At 48.0% G+C, this 19952-nt stretch overlaps 1 protein-coding gene across 1 annotated transcript in view; it reads left to right on the forward strand.

Moving 5' to 3' along the window:
• Window positions 1–19952, forward strand: part of SLIT3 (slit homolog 3 (Drosophila)) — a 928626-nt gene that overhangs the window by 864497 nt on the left and 44177 nt on the right. The window contains exons 22-27 of the mRNA XM_010854582.1: window positions 1619–1687; window positions 3587–3658; window positions 4459–4530; window positions 14051–14122; window positions 16478–16641; window positions 18659–18783. Of these exons, the coding sequence (XP_010852884.1) occupies window positions 1619–1687; window positions 3587–3658; window positions 4459–4530; window positions 14051–14122; window positions 16478–16641; window positions 18659–18783 (574 nt within the window). The remainder of the gene's footprint in view (window positions 1–1618; window positions 1688–3586; window positions 3659–4458; window positions 4531–14050; window positions 14123–16477; window positions 16642–18658; window positions 18784–19952) is intronic.

Here is a 19952-nt window from a genome sequence, read left to right on the forward strand (position 1 = left end):
AGAATGGACTGGTTGGATCTCCTTGCAGTCCAAGGGACTCTCAAGAGTCTTCTCCAACACCACAGTTCAAAAGCATCAATTCTTTGGTGCTCAGCTTTCTTCACAGTCCAAACTCTCACATCCACACATGACAACTGGAGAAACCATAGCTTTATCTAGACAGACCTTTGTTGACAAAGTAATGTCTCTGCTTTTTAATATGCTGTCTAGGTTGGTCATAACTTTTCCTCCAAGGAGTAAGCGTCTTTTAATTTCATGGCTGCAGTCACCATCTGCAGTGATTTTGGAGCCAAGGAAATAGTCTGTCACTCTTTCCACTGTTTCCCGATCTATTTGCCATGAAGTGATGGGACAAGATGCCATGATCTCAGTCTTCTGAATGTTGAGCTTTAAGCCAACTTTTTCACTCTCCTCTTTCACTTTCATCAAGAGGCTCTTTAGTTATTCCTCTCTTTCTGCCATAAGGGTGGTGTCATCTGCATATCTGAGATTACTGATATTGCTCCTGGAAATCTTGATTCCAGCTTGTGCTCCTTCCAGCCCAGCATTTCTCATGATGTACTCTGCATAAAAGTTAAATAAGCAGGATGACAATATACAGCCTTGATGTACTCCTTTTCCTATTTGGAACCAGTCTGTTGTTCCATGTCCAGTTCTAACTGTTGCTTACTGACCTGCATACAGATTTCTCAAGAGGCAGGTCAGGTGATCTGGTATTCCCATCTCTTTAAGAATTGTCCACAGTTGATTGTGATCCACACAGTCAAAGGCTTTGGCTAGTCAATAAAGCAGAAACAGATTTTTTTCTGGAACTCTCTTGCTTTTTCGATGATCCAGCGGATGTTGGCAATTTGATCTCTGGTTCCTCTGCCTTTTCTAAATCCAGCTTAAAGTTCACGGTTTACGTATTGCTGAAGCCTGGCTTGGAGAATTTTGAGCATTACTTTGCTAGCGTGTGAGATCCTTGCAATTGTGTGGTAGTTTGAACATTATTTGGCATTGCCTTTCTTTGGGATTGGAATGAAAACTGACCTTTTCCAGTCCTGTGGCATCTGCTGAATTTTCCAAATTTGCTGGTGTATTGAGTGCAGCACTTTCACAGCATCATCTTTCAGGATTTGAAGTAGCTCAACTGGAATTCCATCACGTCCACTAGCTTTGTTCATAGTGATGCTTCCTAAGGCCCACTTGACTTCGCATTCCAAAATGTCTGGCTCTAGGTTGGTGATCACCATTGTGATTATCTGGGTCATGAAGATCTTTTTTGTACAGTTCTTCTGTGTATTCTTGCCACCTCTTCTTAATATCTTCTGCTTCTGTTAGATCCATACCATTTCTGTCCTTTATTGTGTCCTTCTTTGCATGAAATGTTCCCTTGTTATCTCTCATTTTCTTAAAGAGATCTAGACAAGAGCCCTGCCATCATGGAGGTTAGCAGCCCAGTGGAAAAGCATCCTTAGTTGAACAATCATGCAAATAAATATTAGATGACAAATGTAGTCTGTGCTTTGAAGTGGGTGGGAAATAACTATGAGAGAGCAAAACAGAGACCCAGTCCAGCCTGGGAAATCACAGCAGGCATCTCTTTGCCCAGCATGACTCTGCACCTCTCTTTCAGATACCTGGAAGGAAACCACTTAACAGCCGTGCCCAAGGAGCTATCCAGCTTCCGACATCTGACACTCATGTAAGGAGCCCCACATCAGTGGGACATCAGTGGGATGTTTAGTTTTCTCTCCTAGGGGAGCTTAAGAAACAGGTGTGGAGGAAGGGGAGGATGGCACTGCAGCCGTTGGGGCATTCCTGCCCTTCTACCCCTGGTTGGAGCAGCAGGAGACAGCTAGGAAGAACAGGCCAACCAGATAGGCTGGGCCTCACCCAGTGAGGACTGCGCACAGAAGCACCCAGAGCCCAGCCTCGGTAGCCACCTGCGTCACCTCCCTCCTTGCCTTCGGAGCCTCTGACCTTCCAGGCTCCCAATTAAATTCCTGAGATCCCTTAGTCTTCAGTTTCTTGCAAGCAGTGGCTGCACTCAGGATGGCCAAAAGCATAAATTTGCCTTTTCTTCTTCCTACTTCTGTAGTTACTCAGTGAATGTTCTAAGGTGTTTGTTGTATAGTTGCTAAATCATGTCTATCTCTTTTGTGACTTCATGGACTGTAGCCCTTCAGGCTCCTCTGTCCATGGGATTTTCCAGGCAAGAATACTGGAGTGGGTTGCCATTTCCTTCTCCAGGGCATCTTCTCGACCCAGGGAGATAGTTCAAATTGAGACTCCTTCAGGTGGGAGTTGCCACTGTCTCCAAGTCTGCCAAAACCCAGGAAAACCCCTGAGTGAGGAGCAGGGCTGCTAGGCATGAGTGAGGCTTGGGAAGCTGGCTGGTCCATGAGCTTTGTCTCTCAACAGCCTCACTGCCTTGCCAGGAGGGCAAGCGGGATCCTTGGGCAAGTGGTAGTTGAAAGATGCCCCATGTGCTAAGGGGGCAGGGAGCCCTAGAGCAATGGCCCTGGACCTCAGCAGATTATAGGAATCATCACAACACTTTAGGTTTTGTTTTAAATACTGATGCTCAAGCCCACCCTGGACTAATTAAATCAGAATATCTGGCCATGAAACTCAGGTCTCGGAGGACATAAAACCCCCCAGGTGATGCTAATGTACAGCTGATGCTGAAAACCGCTGCTCTGGATATGTATCCCTGGTGAGAAGCTGGAGCTTGCAGTTGGCAGAGGATCACACTCCCACCAACTTCATTCCCTCTAAGAAAGAATGTTATAAGATGGGAAAAAATGAATGCTGGGAGAGAGGGAAGGTGGAGGAACTGTGAAAGCAAGAATTGATCAAGGGGAATAAAAAGCTCTAGAACAAGAAGAAATTGTTATCTTGTGTGTTATGTTTTGCTGGTAGAATAAATCTGATGAGTAGACAGCTGTATAAATGGATGAATGAATAAATGGCAGTTGCTTGAATGACTGATTGAATAAATCTTCAATTAAAAATGAACATTTGTACTAATGAGTGGATAGGTGAATAGATGGATGGGTGGATAGATGGATGGATGGGCAGATGGGCAGAGAAGTGGACAGGTAGATGGACAGACGAATGGGCTGATGGATGGACGGGCTGATGGACAGATGGGAGGATGCATAGATGAGTGGATGGATGGGTTGGGCAGATGGATGGATAGGCAGACAGAAGGTTGGACTGATGGATAGCTCAGTGAATGAGCAGATGGGTGGACAGGCAGATGGGCAGATGGGTGGATGAATGGGCAGATGGACACATGGATGGATGAGCTAATGGACAGATGGACTGATGGACATATAGGAAGATGGAGGAATGGATGGATGGCTGGATACATGGATGGATTGGAAGATAAGTGGATAGACAGATGGACAGGTAGATGGATGGATGGGTGGATAAACATGGGATGAGGTGGGAAGATGGGTGGATGGAGAGATGGGTGAGTGGGTGAATGAATGAATAGATGGATGCTTGGGAGGCACATGTGCATGAGTGGAAGTGTGAAGACCCCCTTCACATGCAACTAACAGTACAATGTGACCCTTCTGTTTTCTTTTCCTAGTGACCTGAGCAACAACAGCATCGGCATGCTGACCAACTACACCTTCAGCAACATGTCTCACCTCTCCACCCTGTGAGTACAGAGAGCTACTGTGTTTAACATGGGCTTGGCACAAAGTGTGTCCTTCCCCTGTCCCTCAGGCTTATGTGCTCTGCTCCAGTGACCCTCAGGACGGTGGCTGACCCAGCACAGGGCAGACCTTCATCATCAGAAGGGAAGTAACACAGGTCATAACTGTGGGCAGGTAGAAAGGGGTTGGCCCCTAATTGCTTCTGAAGTTCATATCTGCAATACCTTCTGTGATTTGTGAATTTTCCCTACTCAATTATATTTTGCTCAGACCCATTTGGACTTCCCTCATGGCTCAGACAGTAAAGCGTCTGCCTACCATGTGGGAGACCTGGGTTCAATCCCTGGGTCGGGAAGATCTCCTAGAGAAGGAAATGGCAACCCACTCCAGTATTCTTGCCTGGAAAATCCCATGGACGGAGGAGCCTGGTAGGCCACAGTCCACGGGGTCGCAAAGAGTCAGACACGATTGAGCAACTTCACTTTCAGACCCATTTATTGCCCATTAGTTCTGTGCACTGTGAGCACTCACCATTTGACAATAGAGGGAGATGACAGCAAAGTTGGCCAGGGAGCCAGCCTGCTAAGGAGCCTCTGAGGAAATGGGGAGATGAAACCATGAGCTTCCTGGAGTGGCAGGGGATGTTTCTCTTCCCTTATCCTCAGGGTGCTTTCTGCCAGTTTATTAAATTGCAGAAGGTAAAGAAACCGTTTGCTTTGGCTGGTGCACAGTGTGAACTCATGCATGTGCCAATAGCTGAGACTAGGAGGGACCAACAGAGCCTGTGTGTCCTTTTCCACAGGATCCTGAGCTACAACCGGCTGCGGTGCATCCCTGTCCACTCCTTCAACGGGCTGCGGTCCCTCCGAGTGCTGTGAGTACCCCAGTGAGCCGCCTTTGACTTATACTTCGCTGGTAACATCAGACGGGACTAAGCATTCCTATTCCCTGCTTGCCTTTACTCAAAGCCCACGTCCCTCCCCACCCAACACTCAAAATTTGTTCCATGGGGCAGAGAGAGCTCATGCTTAGGAGTCAGTCGTTCCTGGTTCCAGCCCACGTCCTCTTGAGCAACCTGGCGCACATCACTAACCCCTCTTGAGTTCCTACTTCTTTATGTGCAAAACGGGATCCGTAGCACCTCCCTTGCGAGGATTAGGATCTGTAGTTACATGTGATTATACTCCGCATCCCAGCAGAGCCCAGTAGGCAGCACTCGGCCTCTCTTCTGATGGTCATTATTTCACAGTCGGTCCCCTTGGCTTCAGAAGGGCCATGTTAACAATGCAAACCTCCTCAAGGAAACTGAGCTCCTGCCTCAGAGAGCCCAAGTTGGGAGCCAGAGGCCAGGGCCCGTGCACACACAGCTGTCTGTTTGGAATGGAGTCGACTCACAGAGTTCTTCAAAGTTTTAATCAGTTGTTAACATTGAAATATCATGAAGTTTTTTCCTATCAATTCTGACTTCTATATACGCTCCTGGAAAATGGAGAGACCTGGCCCTCCCAGCTTCCCCTCTGTGTTCTTGCAGGGCTGAGCAGTCTCGCTCCTTTGAACTGAGCTTTGCAGTCAGCAGCCTCCACACCAACGCCCCGCCTCCCCCCACTTAGCTCCGTAGCCTGGCCGGGCTATGCACGGGTAGGGGACAGCCAGCTGAGGCAGGTGACCTCTGAGCAAAGGCAAGATGGCCATAGGGTCCCTTGGTTTCCAGGCATGGCTCTGCCCCTCCCCAGATGTGTGTCTTCTCATCCATGAAATCAGGTAATGAGGGCAATTGCCTCACAGTCTTATGAGGATTAAATGAGATACTGTGTGTAGAGCACTCAGCACAGCTCCGTCCATGAGAAACACTTTATATGCATTTGTTACGGCTGTTTTCACATCAACACTTGCAGCAGCAGGAGTGGCACCTCACTGCCACCTGATTTTTGTGCTTTGCCATGTTGCACCTGTTTTCTTGGCAAGGGAGGATCCTTTGAATGATGTTCCTGTGAGAAGAGAGATGCCAAACACTCTGCTCCCAAACCTATCAACTTCTTACCCTTTTGGACTATTACAACTATAATAGTCAGAGCCATATTTTACAGGACTTTTTGTGGTCATTGCCTCACGGAATCTTCTGCAAACAATGTTGTGAGAGTGAGGGAATTATACCCATTTTAAAGACAGGAAAACTGAGGCCCTGATTGGTAACATCACTGGACCAAAATTCAGCGATCAGGAGGTTGCAGAATCAAGCCTTCTGACTCAGAGCCCCAGGATCCTTCCCAGGACCCAGTAATGGTCAGCAGACAGCACCCAACAAGTGGGTCGGTTCATGAGCCTCCAAGCTGATGTGATTTATTGAGGCCCACAAAACATCCGTGTCAGCGACAAGTCCCACCACATGTCATCTGTGCTGTTATTAAAGATCAATTCTCTAGGGGCAAAAAAGTACCCGCGCTGACAGTGTGCAATCTGTTATTGTCACTTATTTATTATCCAGCTTCTCAAGGGAGCTGGAGAATACAAACATCAGCAAAACCATTTCCCTGTTTCAACTTGAATACAATTGGGCTTGTCTCACTGGCCGGGGCTACGGCTGGACCTGCTCCCCCACCACCCCTCAATCCCAGCTTATTGACCCCCCACCACCACCAGTCTTCTAGTTCTGGGCATAGATGGGCTGCCAGGGGTGGAACCCACCATCTCAGTGGGGTCTGTGTACATGTGTTCATAATTAGAGCCATTCTGGTTGGGGCAGCTTAACGTGTCCATCTGTCTGTCAACCAGGGTGGTGGGGTGCACAGCACCCCCTGCCCAGGATTTCCTGCTTCCTCAGCACCTCGTTGGTGTCATCCCAGGACCAGAGCTGTCGTTAGCCCACCAGGAGTCCCCCGACACGTCCAACACACTTATGCTTGCCTCTTGAATTCAGAACGTGTAGGCTTTTCGCAGCATCATTTTAGAATGATGGGCTCTCGTACAGAAACGGGGATCTTAGAGGCTCTCATCCAAACTGCCTACCTCAGTGGGGAGCAACCGTCTGCATAAGGGCCAAAGCAGGAAAAATTAAATGTTTATGGGCTACATTTCTTTTACAATATTTGTATCCTTTCTTGCAGTAATTGGGCACCTAGGAATTTTTTACGAAAAAATAATCCAAAAAGAGAGAAAGGTTCTCTGCCTTAAGATCTTAGTTGCACTGTTATTTTTAACCTAAATTTTAAATATTACTCAGAAGGGCCATAGTGGGAATATATAAGGAAAGCATGGTGCAACCGGTCGATGAAGTACAATTATTAAAAGAGGTAAAGAGGAAAACTAGAGACCAGAGTGGGAGCCTGTTTACTATACAGTATTATGTGAAAAAATAAACCTAATTTGTGTATATGTTACAATTATAACTGATAAATGTTGATAACCACACAGGACTATACCGGAGCATGGGTGAATGAAGAGAACCATCGAAGGCTAACTTGGTAACATCGAGTCATTTCCGGGCTCTAGGGGGCACAGGCTCCAGTAGCTGCAGCACATGGGCTCAGCAGTTGCAGCTCACAGACTCTAGAGTGAGGGCTCAGAAGTTGTGGTGCACAGGCTTAGTTGCTCCAAGGCACATGGAATCTTCCCAGACTAGGTATCAAATCTGTGTCCCCTGCCTTGGCAGATGGATTCTTATCTATTGTGCCACCAGGGAAGTCCCGATAGGGTTTTTAAAATAAGTAATTGTAGTATCAGTAGCTGCTTGTGGACATTTGTATATTCCTTTTTCATATCTAAAGGATTTCATTAATTTGATTAAAATTTCAGAAATGATCCGAGACCCAGGGATACTGGCAGTTTGGGATGAAGGAAGAGGATGAGCAGCAAGGTCTAGCTATAGAAAAAGGCTAAAAAGCGTTCTGGAAAGCAGGAAGAAAGACCTGACATTTATGAGAGAGGGGAGAGAGAGAGGCGAGGTGAGAGACGGAGTTTGTGTGTGTGTTGGCAGGTGGATATGAATATATTTCAGATAGTACGTTGGTCAAGGAGCTTTGGAGTACAAAATATTGTGTGAAAATATGCTTTTCCTACCTGACTCCTAATCTAAAAATAGCTGGAAGAGAACTTCCCCCCAGACATTCTAGACCTTGGGGATCCGCCTGTTCCCTGATCTTTGTCCCATGCCGAGCCACATGCGTGCGTGTGGTCCCAGCTGTCATCCCCAGTCGCAGGAGGGCCACCTGGATTCAGCGCCAGGAGGACTGTGTCAGTGTGGGCTTGTGAGGGAGCGAGCGGGCTATTGTCATTCATCATCCTCTGTATTTTTAGCTCCTGTCCCTGAAGTAGGTCCCTGTGCTTGCTGCGCATGCACCCAGGGCTGTTCTTCCCTGTCAGGTCACTGTATGGACCCTCCGTGCAACATCTCTGGGAAGGGCCCCATTTGCCCTCTGCTTGATTACCCTCGGAGACCAAGAACTCACTCCCTTCCCAGACAACCATATTCCTAGTTTTTGGCCATGTGACATGTGGGATCTTAGTTCCCTTTGCCCCCTGCAGTAGAAGTGTGCAGTCTTAACGACTGGACCACCAGGGAAGTCCCCGGCTGGTGACCAGATATTAAATATCAGACAGTCCTGGAGAGCCAAAAGGTGACTCCTTGTGACCTTCAAACCATGGTCCTAGTTTGGCCCTTTTTGGTGCCACAAAAAAAAAAAATAAGTTTAATTATGAGTTTTAGAAATCAGGAGTGAGTCTCAGAAATTATCCTGTCCAAACCGTTCATTTATAAGACAAGGAGACAGATTCAGAAATGTTGGATGCCTTGCTCCAGTTCATTCATTTATTCATTCTTTCCTGAATGCCCTCTGTGAGTTAATGCTATGCTAAACACTGGGAGGAAGGGGGTGGAAATAGTGAAGGGAGCAGTTTATGCTTTCAGAGAACACATAGTCTAAAGGGGAAGCAGAGCAACTGCAGTGCTGGGTGATGCCTGTAAAAGAGCCACAGGAGTACGAGAGAGGCACGCAGCCAGTGCTGGTCACCAGCGAGACTTTCTGATTTAAAAACAGTTCTCACTGCTGACATTTACTTAACCCTGACTATGCACTGCACACTGGGCTAGATGCTTCTGTTACATCATCATATTCACTCTTCCCATCAACTCTAGGAAGAATGTTCCACTGTTATCCACATTTTCCAGATGAGGAAACACAGGCTTGGCAAGATTGAGTAGCTTTTCCAAAGTGACAGAACCAGGAGAGTCAAGTTGGGATTTGAACCCAAGACTGTTTGCTGTCTGAATCACTGCTGTTAACTTCTGTCCTGAAGGCTGAGTCTGAAATGTCAGAAGGAGTCACCTAAATCGGGATGGAGTAAAGAACATTCTAGGCAGGAGAAATATAAATTCTCTGGACAAGCCTGGAAGTCAGGAAGGGCATGTGTGTGAGGAGTGTATACAGGAAGCTCCGTGCACAGCTGGAATGTGGCTTCTGGGGATGGGGGCAGGGGGGGAGACTGCTGACTGTTATAAGGTGGGAGCAGGACCAAGGCTGGAACCCGTGTCTCCTGGCTTCTAGCCTAGTGCTCTGTCCACCACCTTCCATCCTGCTCCATTGTAGGTTACCATCTATTTATTTATTTGGCCACACGGGGTCTTAGTTGTGGTGTATGGAATCTTTGGTCACAGCATGTGGGATCTAGTTCCCTGACCAGGGATCAAGCCCGGGCCCCCTACATTGGGAGCACGGAATCTTAGCCACTGGACCACCAGGGAAGTCCTGGTTATCATCGATTTTTATTGCCTCTCAATTCAGACTGTTCTTGAAGACTGGGGGCGGGGGAGGGTATGTGGCCTCTTTAAAAATAGATTTTTTTTTTCCTACCCAGAGAGGGCTGGGATAAGAATTAAAGAGTGGGGTGGCATGAAAGATATGGCAGAGAGGTAAGGCACCTGGGGCGGCTCTGCCAGAAGTCACCGTGTCTGCTGGAACCCCACGTGGGGTCCCTTGGGAACAATAGGCTGCAAGGCTTCAGGCTTCCACCCTGGGTGAGTAATGCCTTGAGAAGAATGGCCCCAGTGTGTCCCGGAACAGGGAAGGGAGGAGTTGGGAGAGTGTTTGCAGTAATCCTGGCTGATGCGAGGGAGGGCTCGCCGCGTGCCTGCCCTGCATCAGCTGAACCATCCGTAAATCCTAGCTTAGGAAGCAGTGTATGAGATCCCTTCACAAATGAAGGCAAAGACAACCAGTTCAAACTACCTTAGACAGAAATAGAGACTGTATCAAGGCAGGGAACTGAAAAATGCAATAGTAGGTATTAGGTTCTAGGGCTGGATGCCAGTACCCCGGGGGTACTGTCAGAAATGCGCCTCTCTCTGCCTCACAGACTGAAACTGCCTCTGTCCTCATAATTCCAAGGAAAACCCCAGAAATGTCTCTCATTGACTTGCTTAGGTCACATGCTCAACCTCAGAGCAATCACCATGACTCTGATTGGGCAGACCTGGCCCATAGCTCTGCCCACAAGGCCAAACCGCTTGGACTCAGAGGTGGGGAGGGGTGAGTCCCCATGGAAGAGGGAGGAGCTGTCAACAGAAAAGAGGTGCTTGATGTCGATCAACCCATACCCCAAAAAAGTATCTACTACAAATTGTTTAGTCGCTAAGTCATGTCCAGCTCTTTTGCAACGCTGTAGGCTGTAGCCCTCCAGGCTCCTCTGTCCATGAGGTTCTCCAGGCAAGAATACTGGAGTGGGTTGCCATTTCCTCCTGCAGGGGATCTTCCCAACCCAGGGATCAAACCTGTGTCTCCTGTGTTGCAGGCAGATTCTTTATCACTGAGCCACCAGGGAAGTAGATATTAAGAACTCCTCCATTTTAGAGATGAGAAAACGGAGGCACAGAAAGAATACATCAGTTGTCTAAGTTACACAGGCGTTGATTATCAGAATGAGGATTTGAACCCATGTTTTCTGGCTCTAGACAGCCCCCAGGTCACCTGGGAGTTGCCTAGTTTGCTCAAAAGAGAATTCACCCACCCCATCCCACGTTTAGGACAAGGGCAGTTCATGTCACCTATTGTACAAGCCGTGAGCATCACCTACTTATTCAGATCCAGGTTCAGGCAACCGAGAACTGACAGGGCATGGTTACGCCCTCCTGCTGCTCTCATGATGTTCTCACGTGCATCCTGGAGTTCCCTAGGCTGCTTGAACACCACCTGAGAGTCAGGTGGAAAAAGGGAGTACCAGGCACTTGAAGATGAGTCATGCAGTTCAGAGCTGCTTGCCGCATCACCCTCTCCCTGCCCTCCCCACCTCCGTGAGGTATAAGGGAAAAGAAGAGAGAAAAGTGCTCCCCAGGAGGGTGCATTGGTCCCTCTCCCCTGGCATCCTTTAAGAGGGTGACTGGACATGCGAGAGTCCTTCTTTGGGGGCCAAACCAGAAGCCAGAACCTGCAGCGTGGGCAGATTTCTTTAGCATCATCCCAGTAAATTACAGCCCCATTGCATGGCCGTTTATAGAGATCTCAGCGGCTCAGCTCATAATAAATGGGAGTGTGACTTGCAGGAGTCACAGGACCAAAGCTGCCTTTGGGTCATTTGGTGTTTTTAAATTAGAGCTTTGTGCCTCTCCAGGGGCCCAAGCCGCATTCGGAAATGATTAACAACGGGGTTGGGTGCATTTGCTTGCAAACAGCAAGCAGCCATGAAGTCATCCAAGTTAATAGCAGTCGGGAGCCACTCTGATTCATAAGTGACCACATGGATTAGAGACTAAATGATACTGATAAATGTGTGAGGCAGTGCTTCAGCCCCTTCTTATCCGGGAAGGTGAGAAGCTAGCACGAACACTGGTTAGAGGACTGGGCACTTTCATCCTGTTCTCCTGGCTGCCCAAGCATCGAGGACCACTACTCAGGGAGACCAGGGGTGGAGGGGAAGGGGCTTATGGTAATGAGGAGAGCAACCCAGGACAACCACGTGTGGTCCGGAGGACCAGGGCAGCAGCATCACCTGGGAGCGTGTTAGAAACGCAGAATCCACGGAATCAGAATTTCTGGGAATGGGGTTCAGAAACATGCATGTGTATTAGCCCCAGTGCTCAGTCAGCTCAAGATGCTTTACTTGTTATTAAGTGTAATTAAGCTCACATCTATATTCCAGCGGAAGACCCAGGGCAGGCTAACATCAGCTAACAGGAAAACAAAAGAGCAGGTTCTTAAGTTATTATCCTGTTTACACTTCCACAGTCAATGTTAATCACCCCTTCATTTAACTAGGGCTCCCTTCGCAGCCCAGGGGATGGTGCCCAGCAGTCACTAAGGAAACCTTGGAGTTTCTGTGAATATCCTCCACCTTGCGTTTCCCAGGCCAGACCCTAAGTGAGTCATCAGCATGGGGATTTTTTTCTTAGCAGTGGATGATGCATCCCTCCATGGGGCGACAGCCCATGAATTGGGGATTCACTCGTGTTGTTACTTGAGCAGCAAAACCATGTTCCTTCAGCTTTTTCACAGACCTGTTCTCCGGGAATTTATTAAAAGCTCAGTGTGTGTCCCCACCCTGCAGGTGAGAATAGCTCCCAGTTACTGCACCACAGAGTGGACAGAGGTGTGTTTAATGCCAAGCAGGTTGCCTGGCCCCTCAGACACACTGTCAGATAATGCACGTAAGAGTGAGACCCACGTATGTGTGTGGTTGATGCCAAACCCTTTCCCATAAAGATGAATGTCCAGCTCCAGGGAGTCTCTCCAGGGGCCGAGTGCCCCCTTCCCTCTGTCTCCTCAGCTGGGGTTGACAGCAGTTCTCAGTTCAGTTCAGTCGCTCAGTGCTGTCTGACTCTTTGTGACCCCATGGATGCAGCACGCCAGGCGTCCCTGTCCATCACCAACTCTTGGAGCTTGCTCAGACTCAAGTCCATCATGTCGGTGATGCCATCCAACCATCACATCCTCTGTCGTCCCCTTCTCCTCCTGCCGTCAATCTTTCCCAGCATCAGGATCTTTTCCGATGAGTCAGTTCTTCGCATCAGGTAGCCAAAGATTTGGAGTTTCAACTTCAGCAGCAGTCTTTCCAATGTATGTTCAGGACTGATTTCCTTTGGGATTGACTGGTTTGATCTCCTTGCAGTCCAAGGGACTCTTAAGAGTCTTATCCAACACCACAGTTCAATTCTTCAGTGCTCAGCTTTCTTTAAGTCCAACTCTCACATCCATACATGACTAATGGAAAAACCATAGCTTTGACTAGATGGACCTTTGTTGAAAAAGTAATGTCTCTGCTTTTTAATATGCCATCTAGGTTGATCCTAGCTTTTCTTCCAAGGAGCAAGCGTCTTTTAATTTCATGGCTGCAGTTACCATCTGCAGTGATTTTGGAGCCCCCCAAAATAAAGTCTGTCACTGTTTCCACTGTTTCCCCATCGATTTGCCATGAAATGATGGGACCAGATGCCATGATTTTGTTTTTTGGATGCTGAGTTTTAAGCCAAATTTTTCACTCTTCTCTTTCACTTTCATCAAGAGGCTCCTTAGTTCTTCTTTGCATTCTGCCATAAGGGTGGTGTCATCTGCATATCTGAGGTTATTGATATTTCTCCCGGCAATCTTGATTCCAGCTTGTGCTTCATCAAGCCCATTTTTCCTCATGATGTACTCTGCATATAAGTTAAATAAGTTAAATATACAGCCCTTCCTTCTGTCTCCTGAGCTGGGGTTGATAGCATTTCTCAATCTCCCTTAAATCTCTCTAGGTAAATATGAAGGGAACCAGTTTTGTGATCTGTACCAGACATTGTTCAAGACCTTTTATGAATATTAATAATGGTTAACCATTTAGTACTTAGAGAATGCCAGGCTCCACATGGACTCATGCACCCACAGCTACCTGCTATGCCAAATCTCCTTACTTTCTTTCATTCCCATTTTACAGTTGGAAACCACGGCACAGAGAGCGCGAGTAACTGTGCCCACAGTCATACAGCTGGTAGGTGGCAGAGTCAGAGTTTGAATACAAGCAGCTCAGCTCCAGAACGTCCCATCTCAACCACAGTTCTTCCCATTATCTCTGAAACTCCAATGTCTTCTTTAGATCGCTCTCTCTCTCTCCATTTTTCAGGTGTAAAAATGGAGGCTCCGAAAAGGAAAATAACTCACCCAGTGTTCCACAGCTGAAAGGGACTGATTTCTGATTCCATCCCACGTCTAATCCATCTTGGTCTTTCCCAAACCCTCTACCCACTGCATTCCTGCTTCTGAGCTGGGTGCGGAAGCATGCATGCTCGTGACTTAAAGGAGATGCCCCCTCCCGCTGCCGGTGGCAGGGCTCTGTGTGCTCAGAGGCGTGACTAGCCAGTCTGGGACACCAGGAGAGGGTAGTGAGTTCAAAGCTCCTGCTGCAGGCTGACCTTCTGACCTGTGCTTCTGCTTCAGCACCCTCCACGGCAACGACATCTCCAGTGTTCCCGAAGGCTCCTTCAATGACCTGACATCTCTTTCCCATCTGTAAGTAGCCCTGTTTCTCCCCCTCATGCATCACTCAAAACAGAAAAGACTGTAATGCCAGGGGTGATAGGGTCACTGTTACCACCTCAGCGTGATTCTTCCCGTATGTATGGAGCATGTTTTATTTACAGAAACATACCCACGCTGAGTACCTTGTGTGTTCCCAGCTTCAGATGCCTTCATGGGCATCAGCATCAATTATGTAAACAATATAAATGTTTAATAAGAATGCACATAAAACTCTTACTATGTGCTCAACACTTTAAATGAATTATCTCATGTATTTCTTATAGCAAATAAGGCATTTTTATCCCATTATGAGACATGGTGAAACTGAAGTTAAGAAAGCTGAAGACTTGGTCCAGGGGGTTGCACAGCTAGTAGGTGGCAAAGACCTGGTTCAATCCAGGTTTGCCTTGATGCCAAAACACAGATGCTCTCCGAACCCAGTAGCAGGTAGCCCCTCCCATTTCAGACAGGGGATACTGAGGCCCCTGAATATTAGGTATTGCACATCTCTCCCAGTGCACATGTTTGAGTTTGTATATCGACTCTCTATACATTTAATTATTTTCATATTGTGCATATATACTACAACACTGATATATTATACATGCATATTATAAAATATTCAAAAACTAGAAAATTAAAAGTGAAGACGCTCAGTCGTGTCTGACTCTTTGCAACCCCATGGACTATATAGTCCGTGGAATTCTCCAGGCCAAAATACCGGAGTGGGTAGCCTTTCCCTTCTCCACGGGAACTTCCCAACCCAGGGCTCAAACCCAGGTCTCCCACATTACAGGCGGATTCTTTACCAGTTGAGCCACAAGGGAAGCCCAAGAATACTGGAATGGGTAGCCTGTCCCTTCTCCAGCAGATCTTCCCAACCCAGGAATCAAACCAGGGTCTCTGCATTGCAGGCGGATTCTTTACCAACTGAGCTATCAGGGAAGCCCAGAAAAGGCTATGATTAAAACTCAGTGGAAGTTTTCGTGTTTTCTTCCCAGACAGCACTTTGGAGGTATCTGCACTGGAGGTGTCTTTCTTTGGAGGCATCCCTCCCCTGCATTTTAAAGCTGAGTGCTTTAGGGGAGGAAAAATTTCCTTATACCCTCTTTGGTTCTGTGGCCAGCCTGACATAAGACACATTAACAGGAGAAAAGCATACAAATCATTTAATATTTTTATGTGTACATGGGAGTCTTCAAAAGGAAATTGAAAATCCAAAGATACCATTGAGCCCCAAAGTTGATAGACGTTATCTGTTTTTGATTTTTTTCTTGTCCGTGCTGTGCAGTTTGTGGGATTTTTAGTTTTATAGTTGCCCAGCTGGGGATTGACCCTGGGCCCACAGCAGTGAGAATGCAGAGCCCTAACCAGTGGATCACCAGGGAATTCCTGTATATGTTTTTACAGAAAGAATGATACAGTGTGGGGCTAAGGGCTTCCCTGGTGGCTCAGTGGTAAAGAATCCACCTGCCAGTGCAGGAGATGCAAGAGATGGGGATTTGCTCCCTGGGTTGGGAAGATCCCCTGGAGGAGGGCCTGGGAACCCACCCAGTATTCTTGCCTGGAAATTCCTATGGACAGAGGAGCCTGATGGGCTATAGTCCAAGGCGTCGCAAAGAGTCAGACACAGCTAAGTTACCATGCACCCACGTGACAAGACAGAGGGGCCTGGGTGAGAGGCGGTAAGTCATGGACAGTGACTAGGAAATATTTTAGTAGGTTTATTTGTACAGATCCATTCTGGTGTCAACTCCCAGTCTCTGGTGATAAGAATGTTCTTTTCTTTCTAGTGCAGGGAGGGTACCTTTCTCATAGGAAATATGATCTGCTTTTAGGCAGAAACAGCATCTCATGTTTCTTAAGTGCCTTCAACTCAAAACAGTCACTAGCCAATGCAGCATATTTGAAGCTGGCATCCTCTGAGCCCCTTTTGGTGGTCTGAAGCTGATTCCTAGGTTGCTGGGTATCAAAACTTTCTCTCTGAGTACATCCTCTAGTGCACTTTTTAGTGGGGCAAGAGAGTCAGGTAGTCATTGGCAGAAGGCCCAGGAAGCCTCCCAGAGGGGCTGGAATTGGGGATGAGTTGAGGATGGGATCTCACCAGGGTAGGTGAGACCACGCCTCAGAGAGGGGAGGAGCTTCTGTGGGGTTGGAATATCTTCGGGGATTGGAGACAGAGTCTGGAGTCATTGACCTCACCCCAGTGGGAATAATGTCTTTGCTGGTCCTCCTGTTGGACACCCCCAATCTAGGCAAAGTCTAAATAGTCTACTTTTTCAAGGGATTTTGGAGTCTATGGGCCAGGCTGGGCAGGGGACCCTGATTTGCTGCTCTGCCTCCTAGGGCACTGGGAACCAACCCGCTCCACTGTGACTGCAGCCTCCGTTGGCTGTCAGAGTGGGTGAAAGCTGGGTACAAGGAGCCTGGCATCGCCCGCTGCAGTAGCCCTGAGCCCATGGCTGACCGGCTCCTGCTCACCACGCCCACCCACCGCTTCCAGTGCAAAGGTAGGTGCTGACTCACCCCTCCACCCGTCTCTGCGTGCGCCTCCCCCCCACCAGCCTCCGCAGGGTCTGCTCTGTCTCCAACAGCCCGTCAGAGCTAGGCATCTCAACAAGTGTGACTTCTAAAACCATTGTCCCATTTCTTCCACGGGCCACACAAAGACTCAGATGCTGAAACCAATGTAGACCTGCACCTACGTGTCCATTTGTCCTTCGTTCCCCTGAGTCCCTTGCTGCTGTTTCTATGTCTTCCTCGTTGACTTCTTACTCTACCTATTTTTGCATAGCTGGGAAAATCTTTAACCTTAATTTTTAACCCAACATTCTTAGAGCATAAGCATTTTCCCGTTTTACTATAGCATACTTTGATCTCATGAGATTTTGATGGACTGCATGGTTATCATAAGAAACTACTGCTAGGTTCTTATTCGGTGGCAGGCATTCTGTTAAGCAGTTTTTCATGTATTATTCATTTAATTCTCACTTTCCACGGAGTCATTTAATTCCCCAAAATGAGAAACCTGAGACTTACTGAGGTTAGTTGACTTCCCGAGATTACACAGCTAAGAGAACCCCAGGTCTTTCTGATCCCAGAGCTGGTCTTGATCACCAAGTCGTGCCACTCCGCCAGAACTCCACAGGAACTTCAGCCAGTTTCTGAGTTTGAACTTTTAGAGTATTTCCCATTTTTTCCCTTACCATGGCTGCATAAAAGTCTGTCTCTCTTTAAAATTACATCCTTAGATAAGATTCAGAGAACAGAAATTACCGAGCCAAAGTATACGATCATTACAAAGGTCTTCACATTTATTGCCAAATTGATTTCCAGAAAGGGTTGTAATCAATTTTCACTCCCAGGAGCATCGTTGGAGTACATTTTTCATCAGACCCTTGCATTATTTTATCTTATTTTGTAATTATTGCTAATTCAACAGGTAAAATATTATATACCTTTATATTTTGCCTTTGGTTATAGGGGGAACTTTTTTTTTTTTTTTCAAAAACTTACTTTCCATTTGTACTACAGATTTGTTTGTTAAAGTCCTTTGCTTATATCCTAAGGTCGCAATGTTTATTTCGATTTACAGATAAACTTTACCTCTAAAACTTCATTATGTCCCTGGAACACACTGTCCCAAGAACAGACAATGTCCCTGTTCTTCAGTGAAGCCAAGATTGAGCCAACTGGCACTGGTTCTCAGTCAGGCCATTCTGTTCACTCCGCCCACAGATGGTCAGACTCACCCTGGGGTCAATCTCAACCCAGTCTCCAAACTGATGACTGCTACCCCAGGATAACTGAAAGTCCTGACATGAAACACGGCGTGACTATCCAGGGTTCTATCAACGCTGGCAGCAGTGGCAGCACAGCCCCTGTTGAAAGCTCTGTGCAGGGACATGGCCTCCCTGCTTCCAGCCCTGATGGCCAAGGAGAACAGGGCATGGTTGAAACTGTCATGGATGCAAAATATACTTAAGCCCAGTTGGCCACCGTCAGCACCGTTGCTGTGTCTTCCAGGGCCATTTCTTACCTCTTCTTGCTGACTCAAGGGCTCTGTAAGGAGGACTTCCTATGTGTGCCTTTGGCCCAGGATCTGTGCCCTCTTTAGCCTGGCACAGACTATTCCGTGGGGAGAGGTGTTTGGGGAAGGAGGAATGGGAGGTCCCAGTGGAGCCTGGGCCTGGAGCTTCCTGAATATAAAAAGATACACAAGGGGTTTCTGATTATGGTGCATTGTTTGCAGATTAGCACCAAAATCGGATCAGGCTAATTACAGTAATTGATTTGACTGAGAAGTGCTTCTGAATGATGTCCCGCTGTGACTTTTTTCCTCTCTGGACGATGACTGAATTAATGGGACTCTAGCTGGACTGGATGCGCTGGCTGGAGAGGGCCAGCCGCCATCTGGACAGATGAGGAGAGCCTGTGGCTGACCGAGGAAGGAGCCAGGGCAGAGAAGGGAGGGGTGGCAGTGAGCCTACGGGGCCCGCCCGCCAACTCTCTGTGGTTTGCCACCAGGGCCAGTGGACATCGGCATCGTGGCCAAGTGTGACCCCTGCCTCTCCAGCCCGTGCAAGAACAACGGCACATGCAGCCAGGACCCGGTGGAGGGGCACCGCTGCGCCTGCCCCCAAGGCTACAAGGTACGCAGGCCGCCCCCACCTTCCAGCCGCTGGGGGGCGCTGCGCCCCGCTGACCACCCCTTCTCCAAGGGCAGTGCATAAGTCCACTTTACAGCGCACCCCGAAGCCGTGTTGTCAGCAAACCCCGGAACTGGTGGGGCCTTCCCAGTGGTATCACATCCATGCCAATCACAGAGGACCCCACGTCGTCTTTTCTTTTTTTTCCTTCAGTTTTTTGGATTTTTTTCTCCAAAGTTTAAACTTTTTATTTTGTATAGGGGTACAGCCAATTAACAATGTGATAATTTCAGGTGAGCAGCAAAGGGACTCACCCATACATATACGTGTATCCATTCTCCCCCAAAGCCCCCTCCCATCCAGGCTGGTACGTAACGGTGAGCAGAGACCCCTGTGCTGTGCAGTGGAGGGCCCCTGTAGTCTTGATCGTGATGCAGGAGGAAATGTAATACTTGTATTTTCTTGCTCGAACGTGGGCAGATTAAGTCTCAAGAGCTAATTTGCCTCCAATGAGAGACATCCCTTGAACCCACCACCATCCTGACTTCCTTACAGGGGGACTCCTGAGTCTCCCCCACCCCTGACCCCTCTCTGCTTTAGCACTGGTTCCAGCTTGAGGAGGTTCAGGGATGGGGATTAACAGGCCTACAGGCTGCCAAGCCAGCCTTCCCTGTTGACAGGCTCAGCTCAGCCAAGCCGGGGATGGACATTCCAGCTCTCCTGTCCTCCCTGGAGACCCAGGCTAATTCCAGAATAACCCTTGCCTCCTTCCTCCTCTCCCTGCCATATCTAGAGCACATTAATCTCTGGAGAAAATGGAAGAGGTCCTACGCACTCCGCTTGGCACTTTACTAATCTTTTCCTCTGGGAGGAAGGATTTATGAATTCTTATTTTACAGACATGGAAACTGAGCCTCAGACTTGTTGAAAGGGCTTGACTCAATGTCCCAAGCTTGTAAGCAGTTGAGTTGGGTTAGGACCCAGGACTACATGATTCCTGAGCCCGCCCCCTTTGCCCTGGAGGGTTTCCTGGATAACTGAGCCCTTCAGCATGCCTCACAGAGGCCAGCAAAGCCATGACTGGGTCCTCTTCCCCACAACACTGCCAGCTTCCCAGATTCCAGCATCCCAGGGCCCCCATCGGAAGGCTCTAGGCGAGCCAAGAGTCTGTA

The sequence above is a fragment of the Bison bison genome, unplaced genomic scaffold (assembly GCF_000754665.1).
Source record: "Bison bison bison isolate TAMUID 2011002044 unplaced genomic scaffold, Bison_UMD1.0 scf7180017864343, whole genome shotgun sequence".
Lineage (NCBI taxonomy): Eukaryota > Metazoa > Chordata > Mammalia > Artiodactyla > Bovidae > Bison > Bison bison.